This window comes from Ammospiza nelsoni, chromosome 29 (genome assembly GCF_027579445.1).
Source record: "Ammospiza nelsoni isolate bAmmNel1 chromosome 29, bAmmNel1.pri, whole genome shotgun sequence".
Taxonomy (NCBI): domain Eukaryota; kingdom Metazoa; phylum Chordata; class Aves; order Passeriformes; family Passerellidae; genus Ammospiza; species Ammospiza nelsoni.
Window position 1 is genome coordinate 4,963,710 of NC_080661.1, and position 20,149 is coordinate 4,983,858.

Consider the following 20,149-nt stretch of genomic DNA (forward strand, 5'->3'; position numbering starts at 1 on the left):
GCGGCGGCTGCGGGTGAGCGGGGCCGGGGGCGTTTGGGGCAGTTTGGGGATTTTGGGGGGCCCAGGGGGGGTCGGGGTCACCCCGGGGGGGGTCGGGGGGAGTTCGGGGGCGGGGGGGGCCCCGTTTGGGGTGGGGGAGGGGCAAAATCCGCCCGGGGCAAAGTCTGACCGGGGGTGGGGGGAGGGGAAGGGCGGCACCTGCGGAGCCCCGGGACCCCCAGGGAGCCCGAAATGGCCCAAAATACCCCAAAATACACCCGGGGAGCCCGAAATGGCCCAAAATACCCCAAAATACACCCGGGGAGCCCGAAATGGCCCAAAATACCCCAAAATACACCCAGGGAGCCCGAAATGGCCCAAAATACCCCAAAATACACCCGGGGAGCCCGAAATGGCCCAAAATACCCCAAAATACACCCGGGGAGCCCGAAATGGCCCAAAATACCCCAAAATACACCCGGGGAGCCCGAAATGGCCCAAAATACCCCTAAATACACCCAGGGAGCCCGAAATGGCCCAAAATACCCCAAAATACACCCAGGGACCCTGAAATACCCCGAGAGACCCCAAAATACCCCAAACCACCCCAAAATACACCCAGGGACCCCGAAATACCCTCGGGACCCCTCCAGAGACCCCCAAACAGCCCCGCGCCCCCCAGACCCCCCGGTTGCCATGGAGACGCTGCGACGCTGCCTCCACGGACGGGTAAAGCCCCGCCCCCTCCTCCCCCTCCCCCATCTTGGATGGTCGTGGCCCCTCCCCCCCCTCAGTTCGGGGGTCCCGGCCCCGCCCCTCCCCAATTCGGGGGTCCCAGCCCCCCGGGGGCGGCCCCGTTTCCTATTCCCGGCACAGGAACCCCCGCGGCGAGGAGGAGGAGCAGGAGGAGGGGGCGGAGCCAATGGTGCGGCTGCCCCGCCCCCGGACACGCCCCCGGCGCAGACCCCGCCCCTGGCTCCACCCCCTGGCCACGCTGGCCCTGGGCTCGGCCACGGCGTTCCTATTGGGTACGGGACTGCGAGGCCACGCCCACTGCGGGATCCGCCCCTCTCTGACCCCGCCCACTGTGACCCCACCCCTTTCTGACCCCGCCCGTCCCCTCTGTCCCCGCCCCCAGGGCTGTTGGTGGCTGCCCTTGGCCACACCCCCTGCAGGGGCGGGGCCGTGGGGGCGGGGCCTCTGCCAGGAGGCTCCACCCCTGATCTGGTTTGGGGCGGGGCCAGCGCAGAGGCTCCGCCCCCCCGGCCCCGCCTAAGGGAGCTGCTGAGGCGACACCTGAGGGAGGAGAGGGTGGAGCAATGGGCCAGGTGAGTGACCAATGGGTGACCACTGAGTGACCACTGAGTGACCAATGAGTGACCACTGAGTGACCACTGAGTGACCAATGAGTGACCAATGAGTGACCAATGGGTGACCACTGAGTGACCACTGAGTGACCAATGAGTGACCACTGAGTGACCACTGAGTGACCAATGAGTGACCAATGAGTGACCAATGGGTGACCACTGAGTGACCACTGAGTGACCAATGAGTGACCACTGAGTGACCAATGAGTGACCACTGACCACTGAGTGACCACTGAGTGACCAATGGGTGACCACTGAGTGACCACTGAGTGACCACTGCCCACTGAGTGACCACTGAGTGACCAATGAGTGACCAATGAGTGACCAATGACCATCACTGACCACTGAGTGACCAATGGGTGACCACTGAGTGACCACTGACCACTGAGTGACCACTGAACATTACTGACCAATAGTGACTGTCACAACCATCACTGACCACTGAGTGACCACTGAGTGACCACTGAGTGACCAATGGGTGACCACTGAGTGACCACTGAGTGACCAATGAGTGACCAATGAGTGACCAATGAGTGACCAATGGGTTACCACTGACCACTGAGTGACCACTGAGTGACCAATGAGTGACCAATGGGTGACCACTGAGTGACCACTGAGTGACCACTGACCACTGAGTGACCACTGAGTGACCAATGAGTGACCACTGAGTGACCACTGACCACTGAGTGACCACTGAGTGACCAATGGGTGACCACTGAGTGACCACTGAGTGACCACTGCCCACTGAGTGACCACTGAGTGACCAATGAGTGACCACTGAGTGACCACTGACCACTGAGTGACCAATGAGTGACCAATGAGTGACCACTGAGTGACCACTGACCAATAGTGACCATTATTAAACATTGTTGACCATGAGTGACCACTACTCCCCCCTGTGACCCCTGTGACCCCTGACCCCTGAGTGACCCCTGTGTGAACCCGCCCCTCCCCCGCAGGGAGGTCAGCTCGGGGCCGCACGGGGCGGGGTCGGGGCGTGGCCGAGCTCTCGCCCAATCAGTGCTGAGCGCCCTGGCGGGGGCGGGGCTGAGCCGGGCCTGGAGCCGCCCCCAGCCCCTCCCCCTCCCAGTACGGTAACGGGGGCGATGGGGGGCGGGGTCAGGGGTCATCGGGGGTCATGGGGGGTCACCAAGGGGTCATGGGGGTGTCTGGGGGGGTAAGGGGTCACTGGGGATTATGAAGAGGTCACTTGGGGGGGGTCATCGGGGGTCACCAAGGGGTCAGCGGGGGAGATGGAGGGGTCAGGGGTCACTGGGGTCATGGCGGGGTCACTGGGGTGGGGGAGGGGCCAATTGGGAGGGGTCAAAAGCTCAAAAGTCCCTGGGGTCAGTGGGGAGGCAGAGCTTCTCCCCGACCCCTGACCTTTGCCCTTTGCCCTTTGCCCCCAGGGGGGCGGTGTCCCTGCGCTGGGTGGGGCCGGGGGGGGAGGAGCTCGAGCGGCTCCCGCTGGACCCGGAAGCGTTCTGCGCCTGGAGCGCGCCCGGGACGGCCACCGTGAGTGACCCCTGACCCCTGACCCCCGACCCGTGACCCCGCTGACCCCGCTGACCCCGCTGACCCCGCTGACCCCGCCGGCCCCCAGGGCGGGCTGGTCTACGGGCACTACGGGCGCCCCCAGGACCTGGCGGAGCTGCGGGCGCGGGGGGTGGAGCCGCGGGGACACCTGGTGCTGCTGCGGCTGGGGCGGGGCCGCCCCGCCCAGCAGGTGAGAGGGACACGCCCACAACACGGGGGACTGGGGGTGGGTGTGGGTGGGTGTGGCTCATTGCCCCTCCCCCAGGTGTCGGCCATGTTTGCCGCGGGCGCTCTGGGGGTGGGGGTGGGGGTGGGGGTGGGTGTGGCTCATTGCCCCTCCCCCCCTGTGCCCCTCCCCCAGGTGTCGGCCATGTTTGCCGCGGGCGCTCTGGGGGTCCTTTTCTACCGCGACCCCCGGGACACGGCCGGGCCGGGGGCGGGCCCCGCGCTGGGGGGGGGAGCCACGCCCACCCTGCACGTGAGTGGGGGCGGGGCTACGGGGGGATGGGGGCGGGGCTACGGGGGAGGATTTGGGGGGAATTTGGGGGGCTTGGGGGGCAGTCTGGGGGTGGCTTAGGGGGGTCTCAGGCGTGTTGGGGCAATTCGGGGGTGTTTGGGGGTCTCTGGGGTATCTGTGGGGACATTTGGACGTCTCTGGGGGCATTTGGGGTTTTTTGGGGGTGTCTGGGGTACTTTTGGGGAGGGGTCTTGGTCTCTGATGTCGTGGCAGCCATGTTGGAACAGCAGCCATGTTGGATGGGCAGCCATATTGATTGGCAGCCATATTGGGATGGCAGCCATGTTGGATTGGCAGCCATATTGGAACAGCCGCCATATTGGGATGGCAGCCATGTTGGATTGGCAGCCATGTTGGAATGGCAGCCATATTGATTGGCAGCCATATTGATTGGCAGCCATGTTGTCCTGATGGGGGTCGGGTCAGGGGGATATTTTGGAGTTATTTTGGGGGTCTCGGGGGTATTTTGGGGAGGGGTCTCGGTCTCATCTGCCCCCGCAGGTGCAGGATGGGGCGGGGGACCCCTTCAGCCGGGGATTCCCCTCCTTCAGCGGCCACGCCCCCCCCGGCCCCGCCCCGGGCGTGGCCCCGATCCCCGCCCACCCCCTGAGTGCAGCCACGGCCATGAGGCTGATGAGGTACCAAGAGACCCCTCCCCTAATTAACATAAACTCCTCCTCTAATTAACCTGGGACCCCCAGATTAACACAGACCCCTCCCCAAATTAGCATGGATCCCTCCACTAATTAAACATCAATCCTTAAATTAACCCAGGATCCCTCCCCAAATTAACGATTAACCCTTAAATTATTCATTAACCCTTAAATTAACCTGGGACCCCTCCCCACAACCCCCCTGACCCCTCTCCCCCTCCCCATTTGAGGTTTTTGGGGGGGTCTCACCCCATCCCCCCCCATTCCAGGTCCCTGGGCCCGCCCCTCGCCCCCCCGCGCTGGGGGGTCCCGGGGGGGTTGCTCCAGTTCCGGCCCCGCCCGGGGGGGCGGCGGCTGCAGCTGCGGGTGGGGGCGGGGACGCGCCCCGGGACCCTCACCAGCGTCTTCGGGGCCCTGCGGGGGCGCCTCGAACCCGGTGAGGGGCGGGGCCGCAAAGGGGGCGGGGTCAGGGTGGGCGGGGCCCTGCGGGGGCAAAGCGGGTGTGGTCAAACGGGGATATGGGCAGGGTGGGTGTGGTCAAAGTGAGAGTGGTCAGAGGTGGGCGTGGTCGGGGTGAGGGGAGGGCGGGGCAATGGGAATAATGGAGGAGGGTGGGGCGTGGCTGATCGGGTGTGGTCAAGGTGGGAGGGGCACTAAAGGGGTGTGGTCAGGCTGGGTGTGGTCATGCAAGGGGAGGAGCCATGGGAGGGCGGGGCAATGCAAAATGGGGGTGGTTGATGTGGGTGTGGTCAGTGGGGTGTGGCCAATGCAGGCTCGTTATGTGGGCGTGGTCAGAGCGGGTGGGACAATGAGAGGGCGTGGCCAATGGGGTGGAGAGGTGGTTGCAGGGGGCGTGGCCTTGCTGACCCCAGCCCCGCCCAGACTGTTACATCATCGTGGGGGCCCAACGTGATTCGCTGGGGCCGGGGGCGGCGGCCTCAGGCGTGGGCACCGCCCTCCTGCTGGAGCTCGCCCGGTTCTTCGCCGCCATTGGCCGAGAGGGTGAGAGAGGGGCGGGGCTTGGGCTGGGAGGGGCCGGGCGGAGCTGGGCGTGGTCCCTGATTTAGGGCGGGGCTGAATTTCGGAAATTTGGGGAATTTGAGGCTCCCCAAATGGAGGGGGGTTTGGCTTTACAGGGTGAGGGAGGGGCAATCAACAAGTGTGGGGGGGTTTTCAAAGTGGGGCGGGGCCTTCATTACCCCACCCTGTGTGGGGGTGTCTCCCCTCCCCCTGACCCCGCCCCCTGCCCCGCCCCCAGGGTTCCAGCTCCGCCGGACCCTCCTCTTTGTCAGCTGGGACGGCGCCGAGTTCGGACACTTGGGGGCCACCGAGTGGCTCGAGGTGACCCCGGTGACCCCGCTGTGACCCTGCCCTGACCCCAGTGACCCCTCGGTGACCCCCTCGCCCCTCCCCCCAGGGCTACCCCGGCCTCCTGCACACCAAAGTCGCCGCCTACGTCAGCCTGGACCGGCCCGTGCTGGGTGCGGCCCCGCCCCCTCCCTCATCCGGGGACTTGGGGGGGGGTCTCGGCCCCGGCCCCGCCCCCGCCCCCTGACCCCGCCCCCCCCAGGCGCCGATCGCTTCGTGGTCCGGACCAGCCCCACCCTGGGGCCGCTGATCGAGAGCGCCCTGGAGCAGGTGGGGGAGGGGCCAGAGGGTGGGGGAGGGGCCAGAGGGTGGGGGAGGGGCAGCCCCTCCCTCCCCCCCTCACGTCACCGCCCCTCCCCCAATGGCAGGTGGAGAGCCCCAACGAGGGCGGGAATCCCTGCTGGAGCAGCTGCGGCGGCCGGGGCGGGGCTGGGAGAGCGACGTGTGAGTGGGCGGGGACACACCTGGGGACACACCTGGGACACACCTGGGACACATCTGGGGACACCTGAACACACCTGGGGACAGCTGGGGGGACACACCTGGGGACATTGGGGACACACCTGGGGAGGCACCTGGGGACATTGGGGACACACCTGGGAAACACCTGGGGACACACCTGGACACACCTGGGCACACGTGGGGACACCTGGGACACACCTGGGACACCTGGGCACACACCTGGGGATACACCTGGGGACACACCTGGGCACACACCTGGGCACACCTGGGACACACCTGGGGACACACCTGGGCACACACCTGGTCACACCTGGGGACCACCTGGGAACACACCTGGGACACCACCTGGGGACATTGGGGACACACCTGGGGACACACCTGGGGACACACCTGGGCACACCTCGGGGACACACCTGGGACACACCTGGTGACAGCTGGGACACATGTGGGGACACCCCTGAGGACAGCTGGGGGACATTGGGGACACTTTGGGGACACCTGAACACACCTGGGACACACCTGGGGACACACCTGGGGACATTGGATACACACCTGGGGAAACACTGGGGACACCTGGGGGCACACCTGGGCACACCTGGGCACACCTGGGGACACACCTGGGGAAACACCTGGGGACACCCTACCGTGTCCCCCTGTCCTACCCGTGTCCGTCTGTCCCCCAGGATCCGCCCCCTGGCCCCCGAGAGCGGCGCCTTCCCCTTCACGGCGGCCGCGGGGGTCCCGGCGCTGGAGCTCGGCTTCGATGAGGTGAGACCCCCCAAAGTGTCCCCAAAATATCCCCAGGGTCTTCCCAAGGCATTCCCAAAATGTCCCCAGGGTGTCCCCCCGGCCCTGTGGCCCCTCTGTGACCATGTCCTGTCTCTGTGTCCTCCCCGTGACCGTGTCCCCAATGTCCCCAATGTCCCCAATGTCCCCAATGTCCCCAATGTCCCCGTGTCCTCTCCCTGCCCATGTTCCCTGGCTCTGTGTCCCCTCTCTGTCCCCATGTCCCCCATTGTCCCCGCAGGCCCCGGGCAGTGTCAGTGGCTCCAGGGCGGCCCTGGGGACACCCGAGGACACTCTGTCCCCATGTCCCTATGTGACAATGTCCCTCGATGTCCCTGCAGGCTGTGGGGGGCAGTGGTGGCTCCAGGGCGGCCCTGGGGACACCCGAGGACACTCTGTCGCGCCTCGGGGCACGGCTCCGGGGCCGCCTCCCAGCCGTGTCCCGCGCCGTGGCCGCCGTGGCCGCGCAGCTCCTGCTCCGCCTGGGCCACGACCCGCGGCTGCCGCTGGAGCCCGCGGCCATCGGGGACGCGCTGATGCGGCAGCTGGCACCGCTGCAGGTGGGTACGGACCAGTACGGACCAGTATAAACTGGTACGGACCAGTACGGAGCAGTACAGACCACTATATCCCAGTATATCTCAGTCCCTCCCACTCCCTCCCAGTCCATCCCAGTATAAACCAGTCTAGCGATTTCCCCCCCAGGCTCGGGGCCTGTCGCTGCAGTGCCCGTAAATCCCCTCCCAGTATAAACCGGTATAAACCGGTATAAACCAGTATAAACCAGTATAAACCAGCATAACCTTTCCCCCCCCAGGCTCGGGGCCTGTCGCTGCAGTGCCTGTAAATCCCCTCCCAGTATAAACCAGTATAAACCAGTGTAAACCAGTATAAACCAGCATAACCCTTTCCCCCCGCCAGGCTCGGGGCCTGTCGCTGCAGTGCCTCTCCTCGGCCAGAGGGGGCGTTGTGCGCGCGGCCGCCGCGCTCCGTCGCGACATGTCGGGATCGGACGGCGCCAACGAGCGGCTCAACCGCGGCTTCAACGCGCGCCTCATGGCCGTGAGTGTCGCCTGCGTCACCTGAGGGTCACCTGCGCCATCCCAGCGTCACCTCTGTGCCACCCCTGTCCCCGTGTCCCTCTCACAGTGTCTGTCTGTCTGTCTGTCCCTCACAGGCCGAGGCGTCGCTGCTGTCCCCGTTCGTGTCCCCTCTCGCGTCCCCATTCCGTCACGTCCTGCTGGGCCGGGGCAAGCACACCCTGGCGGCGCTGGTGGCCGAGCTGGGGACACAGCGGGGGACACCGGGGGACAACGAGGGGGCACGAGGGAACAGCACAAGGACACACAGGGACAGTGAGGGGACACTTGGGGACAGCCAGGGGACACCTGGGGACAATGTGGGGACACCTGGGGACAATGTGGGGACACCTGGGGACAACCAAGGGACATCTGGTGACAATGAGGGGACACCTGGTGACCATGGGGGGACACTTGGGGACAGTGTCCAGCTGCGGCTGGCGCTGCTGGCCTGGACCCTGCGTGGCACGGCCGGGGCGCTGGCAGGGGACAGCGGGGACATCGGGGACATCGGGGGCGGCCTCGGGGACAGCGGCGACTGCGGGGACATGGGCGGTGGCCTCGGGGACATTGGGGGCATTGGGGGTGGCCTCGGTGACATTGGGGGCCGTGGGGACATTGGGGGTGGCCTTGGGGACATTGGGGACATCAGGGGTGGCTTTGGGGACATTGGGGGTGGCCTTGGGGACAGCTGGGACAGCGAGGACAGGTGGGGTTATGGGGACAGCTGGGAGTGGGGTGGCCCTGGGGACACTCAGGGGCACCCTGGGGACAGGAATTGGGATTTTGGGGACCTTGGGGACACTCAGGGCCGGGTTGGCCCTTGGTGACACCTTGGGGACAGGTCGGGGCACAGCCACGCCCCCTCATTTGCATCAGCCACGTTTATTGGCTGTGACCAGCATTGGGACAATAAAAGCAATGAGGCCACGCCCATCAATGACCACACCCATTTATGGCCACACCCACATGGCCACACCCGTGTTGGCCACACCCACTCGTGTTTGTCCTCTCCCATTGGTGGCCACGCCCACACGGGCTCCACCCCTGAGATTGCCCCACCCATGAGTCATTGGTGGGTGGAGCTTTATTGTCCTGGCAGCCATATTGGAAAGGCAGCCATGTTGGATTGGAGGCCATATTGGAAAGGCAGCCATATTGGATTGGTGGCCACATTGGATTTGCAGCCGTATTGTCCCTGGCAGCCACATTAGATTGGCAGCCATGTTGTTCTGGTGGCCATATTGGATTGGCAGCCATATTGTCCATGGCGGTCATAGAGTCCTGGCAGCCATCTTGTCCTGGCAGCCGTCTTGCTCCCCCATCCATCTGCATCCCTTGGCGCCTCTCCCCGGCGGCCATCTTGCCGTGGGGGTGGCCAGGGGCGGTGTCAGCACTGGGGGTCCCCTTTGAGGGGGCTCTGCAGGCTCTGCTGCCCCGGCAGCGCCACCCCCATGCGCAGCAGGTCCCTGTGAGGGGACACGGGGGTCACTGCGGGGTCCTGAGCCCCCCGTGGCCCCCCCAGTGCCCCCAGACCCCCGGTGCCCCATGGCCCCCCAACTCCCAGTGCTCCCCCCCATCCCCTCCATATCCCCCCAATGCCCCCCAATGCCCCATTTGCCCCCCCAGTCCCCCAATGCCCCCCATTTCCCCCCATAGTCTCTGCTCAGGTGGGGCAGCAGCTCCAGCCCCCAGTCCCCCAATGCCCCATTTGGCCCCCATTTGCCCCCCCAGTCCCCCAATGCCCCCATTTCCCCCCGTACTCTCTGCTCAGGTGGGGCAGCAGCTCCAGCCCGGTGACCCCGAGGGGCTCCAGGTGCCCCCCCGAGGGGGGGGTGGGCGTGGGCTCGGCCTTGGGGGGGGCGGGCTCCAGGCAGGAGGGGGAGGGGCTGCGGGGAGAGAGGGGAGGGGTCAGAGCCACGAGCCGGAAACCCCCCCGGCCCAAAATCAGGTGTGCTGAGACCCCCCCCCAATGAACTCAGGTGTGCTGAGACCCCCTGCCCACAAATTCAAGGTGTTTTGGGACCCCTCCCCACAATGCACCCAGGTGTGCTGGGACCCTCCCCAAACTCAGCTGTGCTGAGACCACAACACACCCAGGTGCTCAGTGCCCCCCCCACCCCCCCACCCCCCAGGTGTGCCCTTCACCTGCGCCGGTCCAGGGCTCCCCAATGCACCCAGGTGTCTCAGGTGTGCCCCTCACCTGCACAGGCTCTAAGGGTGCCGGACGAGGCACACCAGGTACTCGCTCCCCCCCAGGTGTTCACTCCCCACCAGGTGTGCCCTCACCTGCGCAGGCTCTGCGGGTGCCGGATGAGCCGGTCCAGGGCGCGCACCAGGTGCGGGAAGGTGGGGCGGGCGTGGCGCTCGCGCTGCCAGCACTGCAGCATCAGCCGGTGCAGCGCGGGCGGGCAGCGCGGCGGCGGCGGCAGCCGGTAATCCTGCTCGATGGCGTTGATCACCTGCACAGGTAAATGGGACAGGTAAGTGGGATAGAACTCATAACAATGCTGCTCGATGGTGGTGATCACCTGGGACAGGTGAGGGACAGGAAAATGGGGCATTTATAACATTGATAATAATCCTGCTCGATGGCGTTGATCACCTGCACAGGTGAGAGGGTTCTGGGGGCCATTTGGGGGTTTCAGGAAGATCTTGGGGGTCCCAGATTTTTGGGTAACTCACGTCCTGGTTGGACATGTCCCAGTAGGGCCGCTCCCCGAAGCTCAGCACCTCCCACATGACGATGCCGTAGCTCCAGGCGTCGCTGGCCGAGGTGAAGGTGCGGAACGCGATGGCCTCGGGCGCCGTCCAGCGGATCGGGATCTTCCCGCCCTGACCGGGGCCCAAAATCCATCAGGGGGACCCAAAATCCATCAGGGGGATCCAAAACCAGCCAGGGGAACCCATAAACCGACAGAGGACCCGAAAAACCACCAGGAAAACCCTGAAACCCTCAGGAAACCCCAAATCCCATCCAGGAAACCCCAAATCCACCTGGGAAACCCCAAATCCACCTGGGAAACCTCAAGAAACCCCAGGAAATGCCAAAAACCCTCTGGGAAACCCCAAACCCACCCAGGAAATCTCAAACCTGCCAGAATTCTCCCAAATTCCCCCAAAACCTGCTGAAATCCCCCCAGAACCGACCAAACCCCCCAAAGCCTGTTCCCAGGGTCTCACCAGGGAGCTGGTGTAGGTGGGGTCGTTGTCCCTGTCCCCGTCCAGCGCCCGCGACAGCCCAAAGTCGGACACCTGGGGGACAGGTGAGCATCCAGAAGGGGGTTCCACACCCCAAAAACCAACAGAATGCCCCAAAACATCCGAAAATTGCCCCAAAATTCCCCCAAACCCTCCCACCTTGCAGACCAGGTGTGCGTCCACCAGGATGTTCCTCGCGGCCAGGTCGCGGTGCACGAACCCGGCCTCGGCCAGGTAACGCATGCCGGCCGCGATGCCGCGCAGCATGGCCACCAGCTGGAGCGGGGACAGGGTCCCCTCGCGGCCCTGAGGTGACACAGAGTGACACAGGGTGACACAGGGCATGGGGACATCACAGGGACATCGCACACAGAGCACGGCCACCAGCTGGAGCGGGGACAGGGTCCCCTCACGGCCCTGGGAGCAGAGAGCGTGACTCCGATGTCCCCCTGTCCCCAACGCCCCTGACACCCCCAACGTCCCCAATGTCCCCAATCCCCCCAGGGTCCCCAATGTCCCCCAGGTGTCCCCACCCTGAGGAAGGCGTCCAGGGCCCCGTGCATGAGGAACTCGGTGACGATCATGGCGGGGCTCCCCGCGCTGACCACGCCGCGCAGCCGCAGCACGTTGGGGTGCAGGAACTGCGCCATGCGCGCCGCCTCGCGCAGGAACTCCCGGCGCTGCCGCTCGCCCGCGCCGCCCTTGAGCGTCTTCACGGCCACCTCGGCCTCGGGCTGGCCGGGCAGGGAGAGGCGGCCGCGCCACACCTCGCCGAACTCACCTGGGGACAGGTAATACAGGTAAGTGTACCCAACATCCTGATAAATGCACTCAAAACCCCAATAAATGCACCCAAAATCCCACCCGCACCTCCCGGAACTCACCTGGGGCAGATGAGAACCCTCCAAAACGCCCGAAATGCCCCAAATCCCCCCAAACTGGAACCCCAGCTGTCCCAGGTGTGTCCCCCCAGGTGTGTCCCCGGTGCCACCTGCGCCGATGACCTCCTCGATGGTGACGCAGGTGACGTCGATCTCCTGCGCGAAATCCCTCAGGGCCACCTCGGGGTCCTCGTACGTCAGGGGGTCGATGTAGAGCTTCCCACCTGGGGACAGGGGACACACCTGGCTCACACCTGGGAGCACCTGGGGACACACCTGGGGACACCTGGGGACACACCTGGGGTCATTTGTGGGGATATCTGGGGACATTTCGAGGACATTTTTGAGAACAGTTTTGAGGCCATTTGGGGATATTTTTGGGGTCATTTGGGGACACTTTTGGGGTAATTTTTAAGGACTTTTCGGGGCCATTTGAGAACATTTTTTGGCGCCATTTGGGGCATTGTTTCAGGATGCCTTTAGGGCCATTTGAGGACATTATTGGGGAAATTTTTGAGGATATTTTTGGGGCCGTTTTTGGGAACCTTTTTAGGGACATTTTTGAGGCCTTTTGGGGCCGTTTCTGGGGTCATTTTTAGAGCCATTTGGGGCCATTTTTGGGGCCATTTGGGGCCATTTTTGGGGTCTCCTTACCAGCCCCCCCGGGGTTGGGCTCCCGTCGCTGCTTCTCCGCCCGGAGCCGCCAACGCCTGCGGGGACAGGGGGGGACACGGGGATGGAGACCCCAAAGGGACCCCAAAACCACCCCAAAATAACCCAAAACACCCCAAAATCCACATCAGGGACCCCAAAATACCCAAAACCACCCCAAAATAACCCAAAACAACCCAAAATCCACCCCAGGGACCTCAAAACCCCCAAATCCACCCCAAAACCCACCCCAGGGACCCCAAAACACCCAAATCCACACCAGGGACCCCAAAAAAAAACCCAAATCCACCCCAAAACACCCCCAGGAACCCCAAAACACCCCATGGAACCCAAATCCTCCCCAGACCCCTCCAGAGACCCCAATTCCCCCCAAATTCCCCCAAATCCCCCCCAAATCTGCCAAAATCACTCCAAATCCCCCCAAATCCCCCCAAAATCCCCAAACCCCCCAAATTTGCTCACCTGAGGGCGAGCAGGGCCCCCCCCAGCAGCGCCAGCACCAGGAGCCCCCCCAGGGCAGCGGCACCGGCCACGACCCCCCCGGGACCCCCCCGGGACCCCTCTGCGGGAACAGAGCGGGAAATCGGGGTGAATCGGGGGGAAACTGGGAAAATCGGGGTGAATCGGGGGGAAACTGGGGACATTGGGGTGAAAACTGGGGGGATTTGGAGTGGCTTGCGGTATTTTTGAGGTATTTTAAGGGTGTTTCCGGGGTTGGATCCAGGGCAGGTTTGGGGTGATTTTAGGGCAGTTTATGGGGTACTTTAGGGGTATTTTTGGGGTCGGTTTTAGGGCAGTTTTTGGGGTATTTCAGGGCAGCTTTTGGGGTATTTCAGGGTATTTTAGGGCAGTTTTTGGGGTATTTCAGATCTCTCACCGCTGCCCGAGGGACTGACCGTGGTCTCAGGGGTTATGGGGGTAATTTTGGGGTATTTCAGGGTATTTTAGGGCAGGTTTTGGGGTGGTTTTAGGGCAGTTTTTGGGGTGATTTCAGGGGTATTTTGGGGGTGTTTTTGGGGTGATTTAGGGGTATTTTGGTCTCTCACCACTGCCCGAGGCGCTGACCGTGGTCTCGGGCCCGAAGTCGCCGTAGCCGCCCTCGGAGCGGGCCCTGACCCGCACCCCGTAGAGGCCCCCCTGGCGCAGCCCCCCCAGCTCCGCCCGCGGCCGCGCCACCGTCACGAACTGGGGGGGCCCCTCCCCGCCCCCCACCTGCAAAAAACCCACAAATAGCCCAAAACAAACCCCAAAACACCCCCAAAATAAACGCCCCAAACACCCCCAAAATAAACCCCAAAAATAGCCCAAAACAAACCCCAAAACACCCCCAAAATAAACACCCAAAAATAGCCCAAAAATTAGCCCAAAATAAACCCCAAAACACCCAAAAAATGCCCAAAAAATAGCCCAAAATAAACCCCCAAAAACCAAAAAAAAACCCCAAAATAAACCCCCCAAATCCCCCCAAACTCCCCCAAAATCCCCCGCCCACCTTCTCGTAGACCTTCACCTCCCAGTCCAGCACGGGGGGTCCCGGGGGGGGGCTGGGCCAGGCCAGGGTGACCCCCCCGGGCCCCCCCCCCACCCGCACCACGTCCAACACGGGCGGCGGCACTGCGGGAAAACGGCACATTTTGGGTTATTTGGGGGGATTTTGGGGCTTTTTGGGGCGATTTGGGGCGTCCCAGATGGAGTTTGGGGGTGATTTGGGGGGTCTGGGGAGGTTTGGGGTGACTGGGGGGGAATTTAGGGGGGATTTGGGGGTCCTGAGTGGGTTTTGGGGATGGTTTTGGGGAGCTTTTAGGGTAATTTTTGCGGTAAGTTTGGGTGGGTTTAGGCTGGTTTGCGGCGAGTTCGGGTGATTTGGGAGAAGGTTGGGGTATTTTTGGGGTGATTTTGGCTGTTTTGGGCTGGGTTTTGGGGTGATTTTGGGGTGTTTTTGGGGTCTCACCGTCAGCCCCCGCTGTGACGTTGATCTCGGCCGCGGGGGCTCGGGGGGCGGTGACCCCGGGGGGGTTTTGGGGGTGGTTTTTGGGGTATTTTGGGGTGATTTTCACTGGTTTTGGGGTGATTTGGGCTGTTTTGGGCTGGGTTTCGGGGTGATTGTCACTGTTTTTGGGGTGATTTTGGGGGTTTTTGGGGTCTCACCGTCAGCCCCCGCTGTCACGTTGATCTGGGCCGCGGGGGCTCGGGGGGGGGTGACCCCGGGGGGGTTTTGGGGGTGGTTTTTGGGGTATTTTGGGGTGATTTTCACTGTTTTTGGGGGGATTTTGGGGTGTTTCTGGGGTCTCACCGTCAGCCCCCGCTGTGACGTTGATCTCGGCCGCGGGGGGCTCGGGGGGCGGTGACCCCGGGGCCGTGACCCCGCTGCGGGCAGTGACCCGGAAGCTGTAGGTGACCCCCGGCCGCAGCCCGGCCACGCTCACCGATTGGCCGCGCAGCCCGCGCGGGTCGGGGGGCGGCGCCCAGGCCACGCCCCCGCAGGGCCCGCACGCGGAGGGCGGGGGCGGGGCCTGGCCGCGGGGGGCGGGGCACGCCCGGCACGTCACGTGGTACCGCAGGTCCGCACGCTCCGCCCCCGCGCGGGGGGGGGCTCCAGGACAGACGGACGCGGGAAGCGTTCACGTGGGCCGCCAGCGCACGGGGGGCTGAGGGGGGCGCTGTGGGGCACAAAGGGATGGGGGGGTCAGGGCCAGGGGGGACAGCCCCGGGACCCCCCGGGTGAGAAACCCCCCCAGGAACCCCCAAATACCCCCCCGAGACCCCCAAACCCCCCAGGACAGACGGACGCGGGAAGCGTTCACGTGGGCCGCCAACGCACGGGGGGCTGAGGGGGGCGCTGTGGGGCACAACGGGGGTGTCGGGGTCAGGGGGGACAGCCCCGGGACCCCCCCGAGTGAGAAACCCCCCCTACTACCGCCCAAATCCCCCCGAAATGCCCCGGAACCCCCCCGTTACCGGAGCAGGGTTCCGCGGGTCCCTCCCCGTGCGCCCGGTACGAGCCCGGCCGGCAGCGGCACCCGGCGGCCCCGGGGGAGGGGGCTTCGCTCTGGGGGGGGCAGGGCCGGCACCGACCCCCCCCCGGCTCCGCCTTGAACGTCTGGGGGGGACACGCTGGGGACGGGGGGGGGACACAGACGGGGGGGGTCAATGGGGATGGCCAGAGACCCCCCAAACAGACCAAAACACACCAAAACACCCAAAAATGCCCTAAAAACACCCTGAAACACCGTAAAACACTCCAAAAAAAGCCCCTAATATACCCCATAACGTACCAAACACACCAAATCCACCCAAAACCATGCCAAAACACCCCGAAAAAACCCTAAAGGACACCGAAACACCTTGAAACACCCCAACACGCCCCCAAACCACTGCAAAAACGCAACAAAACCACAGCAAAAACACCCTAAACCACCTCAAAACACCAAAAATCCCACAGGGATTCCCCAAATACCTAAAACAGCCCAAACACCACCCCACAAACCACCCAAATTCCCCATAAATCACCCCAAACTCACGCCGACACCCCGTTCCTTCGCTCGGCTCCATCCCGACCCCGCACACGCATCCCAGCGCGGGCGGCTCGGCCCACTGCCCGTCCTCGCGGCAGTACATCAGCGGCGTGCCCTCGGCGGCGGGCACGGCGCCCGGCACGCACTCGCCGGGCACGGGCGCCACCAGCTCGGCGGGCACGGTGCCGGGGAAGCGGGCGAGGCGCGCGGTGGCCGCGGGGCAGCGGCGGAAGAAGAGGCGCACCGAGAGCAGCGCCATGCAGGCGCCCAGGTCCTGGAAGGCCAGGTAGAAGCCGGCGCGGCGCAGCGGGCCCAGCCGCAGCACCTTGCGGTTGACGCGGCCCCGGGGCCCGCCCGGCCGCGCCAGGTGCTCGGCCGCCACCGTGTCCACCTTCACGTAGGGGTTCTCCATCCAGGGCGGGGACGTGGCCGTGGCCGTGTCGGCGTCCGACTCGTGGTAGAACACCGAGAACGTCTCCTTGCACGTGCGGGGGGCGCCGCGGCGGCGGCGGGCGGGGCCCAGCGGGTGGAACGGGTGCGGATCGAGGGGCTCGGGGTGCTTGTCATGGAGATGGAGGGGTTCGGGGAAATTCCCATGGAGATCGAGGGGCTCGGGGTGCTTGTCATGGAGATTGAGGGGTTTTGGGTGCTTGTCATGGAGATGGAGGGATTCAGGGTGGGTGCCGTGGAGATCAATGAGCTTTGGGTCATTTCCATGGAGATCCAGGTGTTTGGGGTCATTGCCATGGAGATCAAGAGTTTTGGGATCACTTCCATGGAGCTCAATGAGTTTGGGGTAACTTCCATGGAGATCAACAGGTTTGGGGTGGTTTCCATGGAGATTGAGCAGTTCAGGGTCATTTCCACGGAGATCGAGGTTGCCACGGGCATCCCCATGGCCCGGGGAGTGCCGGTCACTGCCCGGTGTGCCCCGTGTCCCCCTGGGTCTGGCCCGTGTCCCCGCTGTCCCCGCTGTCCCCGCTGTGGCCCCGAGGCTGTCGCTGTCCCTGTCGCTGTCGCTGTCCGTGTCCCCGTCCGGTATCCCCCGTGTCCCCCGTGTCCTGCCCGGTGTCCCCTGTCCCCCCGGTGTCCCCCCGAGGCTGTCGCAGGCCATGACGGTGAACCGGATCTCGGCCATCACGGTGGTGGCGGCGCCGCGGGGCACCCAGCGCGACCGGAGCCAGCTGTTCTGGGCGGGGCCCTGGGCAGGGCTCCAGCTGTGCTGGGCGGGGCTCCGGCCCCGCGCAGGGGCGTGGTCCCGCTCGGCCCCGCCCCGCCCCGAGCACACCTCGAAGGTGCGAACGGCCCCGCCCAGCTCCGCGTCCAGCGCGCTCAGCTCCTCCCACTGCCGGACGGACACACGGACAGGGGGGACACAGGGGGACAGACAGACAGGGGGACACGGGGGGGACAGACGGTGAGCGGTGCTGATGACCTCCTGTCCCCCCCAATGTCCCCAGGTGCGTCCCCAATGTCCCCAGGTGTGTCCCAGGTGTGTCCCCAGGTGTGTCACCTGTCCCTCCCCAGGTGGATGCACCGTCCAGCGCTGGTCGCTGTCCCCAGGTGTGTCCCAGGTGTGTCCCCAATGTCCCCAGGTGTGTCCCAGGTGTGTCCCCAGGTGTGTCCCTGTCCCCAGGTGTGTCACCTGTCCCTCCCCAGGGGGATGCACCGTCCAGCGCAGGTCGCTCGTCTCCAGCCTCGTGTCCAGCAGCGTCTCTGGGGGGGGACAGAGGGCATCAGAGCGGGACCCAAAATATCCCCCAAAAACCCAAAATATCCCCCCAAAACCCAAATTATCCCCCAAAACCCAAAATATCTCTCGAAAACTCCAATTCCAGCCAAAACCCCCTAAAATCAGCCCAAACCCCCCTAAAATCAGCCCGAAACAGCCCAAAATCAGCCCCATACCCCCCCAAATATCCCACCAGAAACCACAAATCCGCCCTAAATTTCCCAAATATCCCCCCAAGGGGCTCCCGGGGGGGGTCGCAGGGGGGTTTTGGGGGGTCTCAGGGAGTTTTGGGGGGTCCCGGGGGGTTTTTGGGGGTCACTCACCCTCCTCCGCCAGCCCCAGCGGGACCCAGAGCCACAACAGCCACAGCCCCATGGCGGGGATGGGGGTCCCCAAATCCGGGCGGGGGTTCCAACAATCCAGAGGGGGTTCCCAAAATCCACAGGGGGGGTCAGAAAATCCGGGGGGGTCCCCAAATCCAGAGGGGGATCGTAAAAATCCGAGGAAATCAGAAAATCCAGAGGGGATCCGAAAATCCAGGGGGTCCCAAGAAAAATCTCTGGTGGTCCCCAAAATCCGAGGGGGTCAGGAAATCCACGGGGGTCCCCAAAATCCGGGGGAGATCCGAAATCCAGGCAGGCGTCCCAAAAATCCAGAGGAGGATCCCAAAAAATCCCGAGGAAATCCCAAATCCAGGGGGGGTCCCAAGAACCTTTTGGAGAGACCCCGAAAACTCCTTTGGGGGGGGGTCCCCAAAAAATCCCTGAGGGTCCCAAAAACTCCCGGAGGATCCCCAAACCTCCGTGGGGTCCCCAAAAAATCCACGAGGACTCCAAAAATCCGGGAGAGAGCCCAAAAACCCAGAGGAGGATCCCAAAATAATCCGAGGAAATCCCAAATCCAGGGGGTCCCAAAACCTTTTGGAAGGACCCCAAAAACGCCGGGGGGCTCCCCAAATTCCCCGGGGGGGCCCAGAGCCGGTTCGGGGGTCCCTTCTCCTCCGGGGGTGTCCTGGGGGGTCCCGGGGCGTCCCGGCCGCCCCCCCCCCCGCGCGGTTTGGGGGTCCCGGCGCCGTTTTTGGGGCGATTCGGGCTCGTTTGGGGCGGGCGGGGCCGCCCCCGCCCCTCCCCCCCCCCCCGCGACCCCCGCGACCCCCGGCGGGGGGGGAGGGGCGGGGTCCCCCCCCCACAGGAAAGGAGCCCCCCCCAAACCCCCCCCACAGGAAAGGAGCCTTTGTTCGGGGCTTCCCGGGAGGGACCGGGAGGAACTGGGAGGGACTGGGGGGGACTGGGGGGGCTGAAATGGGACTGGGAGGGAATTGGGAGGGACAGGGAGCACTGGAGGGGCGGTAAAATGGGACTGGGCAGCACTGGGAGGGACTGGGAGCGACTGGGGGGGAACTGGGGTGGCCTAAAGGGGGACTGGGAGGGACTGGGATCACTGCGGGGGGGTGGTAAAATGGAACTGGGGGGGACTGGGAGGGACTGGGGGGGACAGGGAGGGATTTAGGGGACACTGGGGGTCAATTTCTGACCTATTTTTGACCAGTACAGACCGGTACAAACTGTAACGGGCCTGCGCAGGCCAGTAAAACACCAGCACAAACCAGTACAGACCAGTACAGGCCTGCATGGGCCTGACAGACCAGTACCCAATGTCACCAGTCCCTGTGAGCATTCCAATGGTTCTGGGGGTGCACTGGGGGGGCACTGGGGTGATACTGGGAGCACTGGAGTGATACTGGGAGGGCACTAGAGTGATACTGGGAGCACTGGGGGGGGGCACTGGCAGCACTGGGGCTATACTGGGAGCACTGGGAGGGTACTGGGCACACTGGGGGAGCACTGGCAGCACTGGGGCTATACGGGGAGCACTGGGAGGGCACTGGCGTCACTGGGGTGATACTGGGAGCACTGGGGTGTTACTGGGAGGGCACTGGAGCTATACTGGGAGCACTGGGAAGGTACTGAGGGGGGCACGGGCAAAATGGCGGCGCCCTTGGCGGCCTCAGAGCCGCTCTGCGCCTGCGCGTAGCCCGCCGACGCAAAATGGCGGCCGTCCCGTGTCACGTGATGCGCGCGGAGAAGATGGCGGGGCCCGGGGAGGGCGGGGCCTTCCCGAGCGCGGGAGCGGCGGCCAACGGGAAGGCGGCGGGTGCGCAGGCGCAGTCGGCGAGGAGCCATTTCCCCCCCCCTCAGGGACCATAGAGAGGAGCGCGGGCGGAGCGGTCCCCGCGACCATAGAGAGGAGCGCGGCGCCGACCGCTCCAACGGCTCCCGGGAGCGCCTTGAGCTCCGCCTGGGGCCCCGACGGTTCCTTCGCACCGGAGCAGCCCCGGGTGAGGCTCCGCGGGCGCGGGGCAGCCCCAGAGGCGGCTGCGGTTCTCCCCCCGCCTCCACTC

General features: G+C 64.7%; 2 protein-coding genes across 2 annotated transcripts; one reads left to right on the forward strand and one right to left on the reverse strand.

Moving 5' to 3' along the window:
• TFR2 (transferrin receptor 2) lies at positions 1-7,047 on the forward strand. The gene is made up of 18 exons (XM_059490602.1): positions 1-13; positions 602-708; positions 818-1,007; positions 1,118-1,307; positions 2,306-2,440; positions 2,756-2,861; positions 2,950-3,072; positions 3,148-3,198; positions 3,244-3,360; positions 3,901-4,037; positions 4,322-4,488; positions 4,935-5,054; positions 5,311-5,393; positions 5,470-5,533; positions 5,623-5,690; positions 5,789-5,864; positions 6,566-6,650; positions 7,010-7,047. Coding segments are annotated over exons 2-17 (1,662 nt in total). The 5' UTR covers positions 1-13; positions 602-675; the 3' UTR covers positions 6,568-6,650; positions 7,010-7,047.
• Positions 7,048-8,616: 1,569 nt separating this feature from the next.
• EPHB4 (EPH receptor B4) lies at positions 8,617-18,823 on the reverse strand. The gene is given in 20 exon segments (XM_059490628.1): positions 8,617-9,216; positions 9,511-9,636; positions 10,037-10,209; positions 10,433-10,582; positions 10,931-11,002; positions 11,108-11,254; positions 11,482-11,729; positions 11,940-12,053; positions 12,484-12,539; positions 12,964-13,063; positions 13,548-13,713; positions 13,994-14,115; positions 14,795-15,071; positions 15,073-15,161; positions 15,460-15,615; positions 16,023-16,517; positions 17,112-17,227; positions 17,294-17,361; positions 17,662-17,732; positions 18,072-18,823. Coding segments are annotated over 20 exon segments (2,877 nt in total). The 5' UTR covers positions 18,124-18,823; the 3' UTR covers positions 8,617-9,137.
• Positions 18,824-20,149: the final 1,326 nt, after the last annotated feature.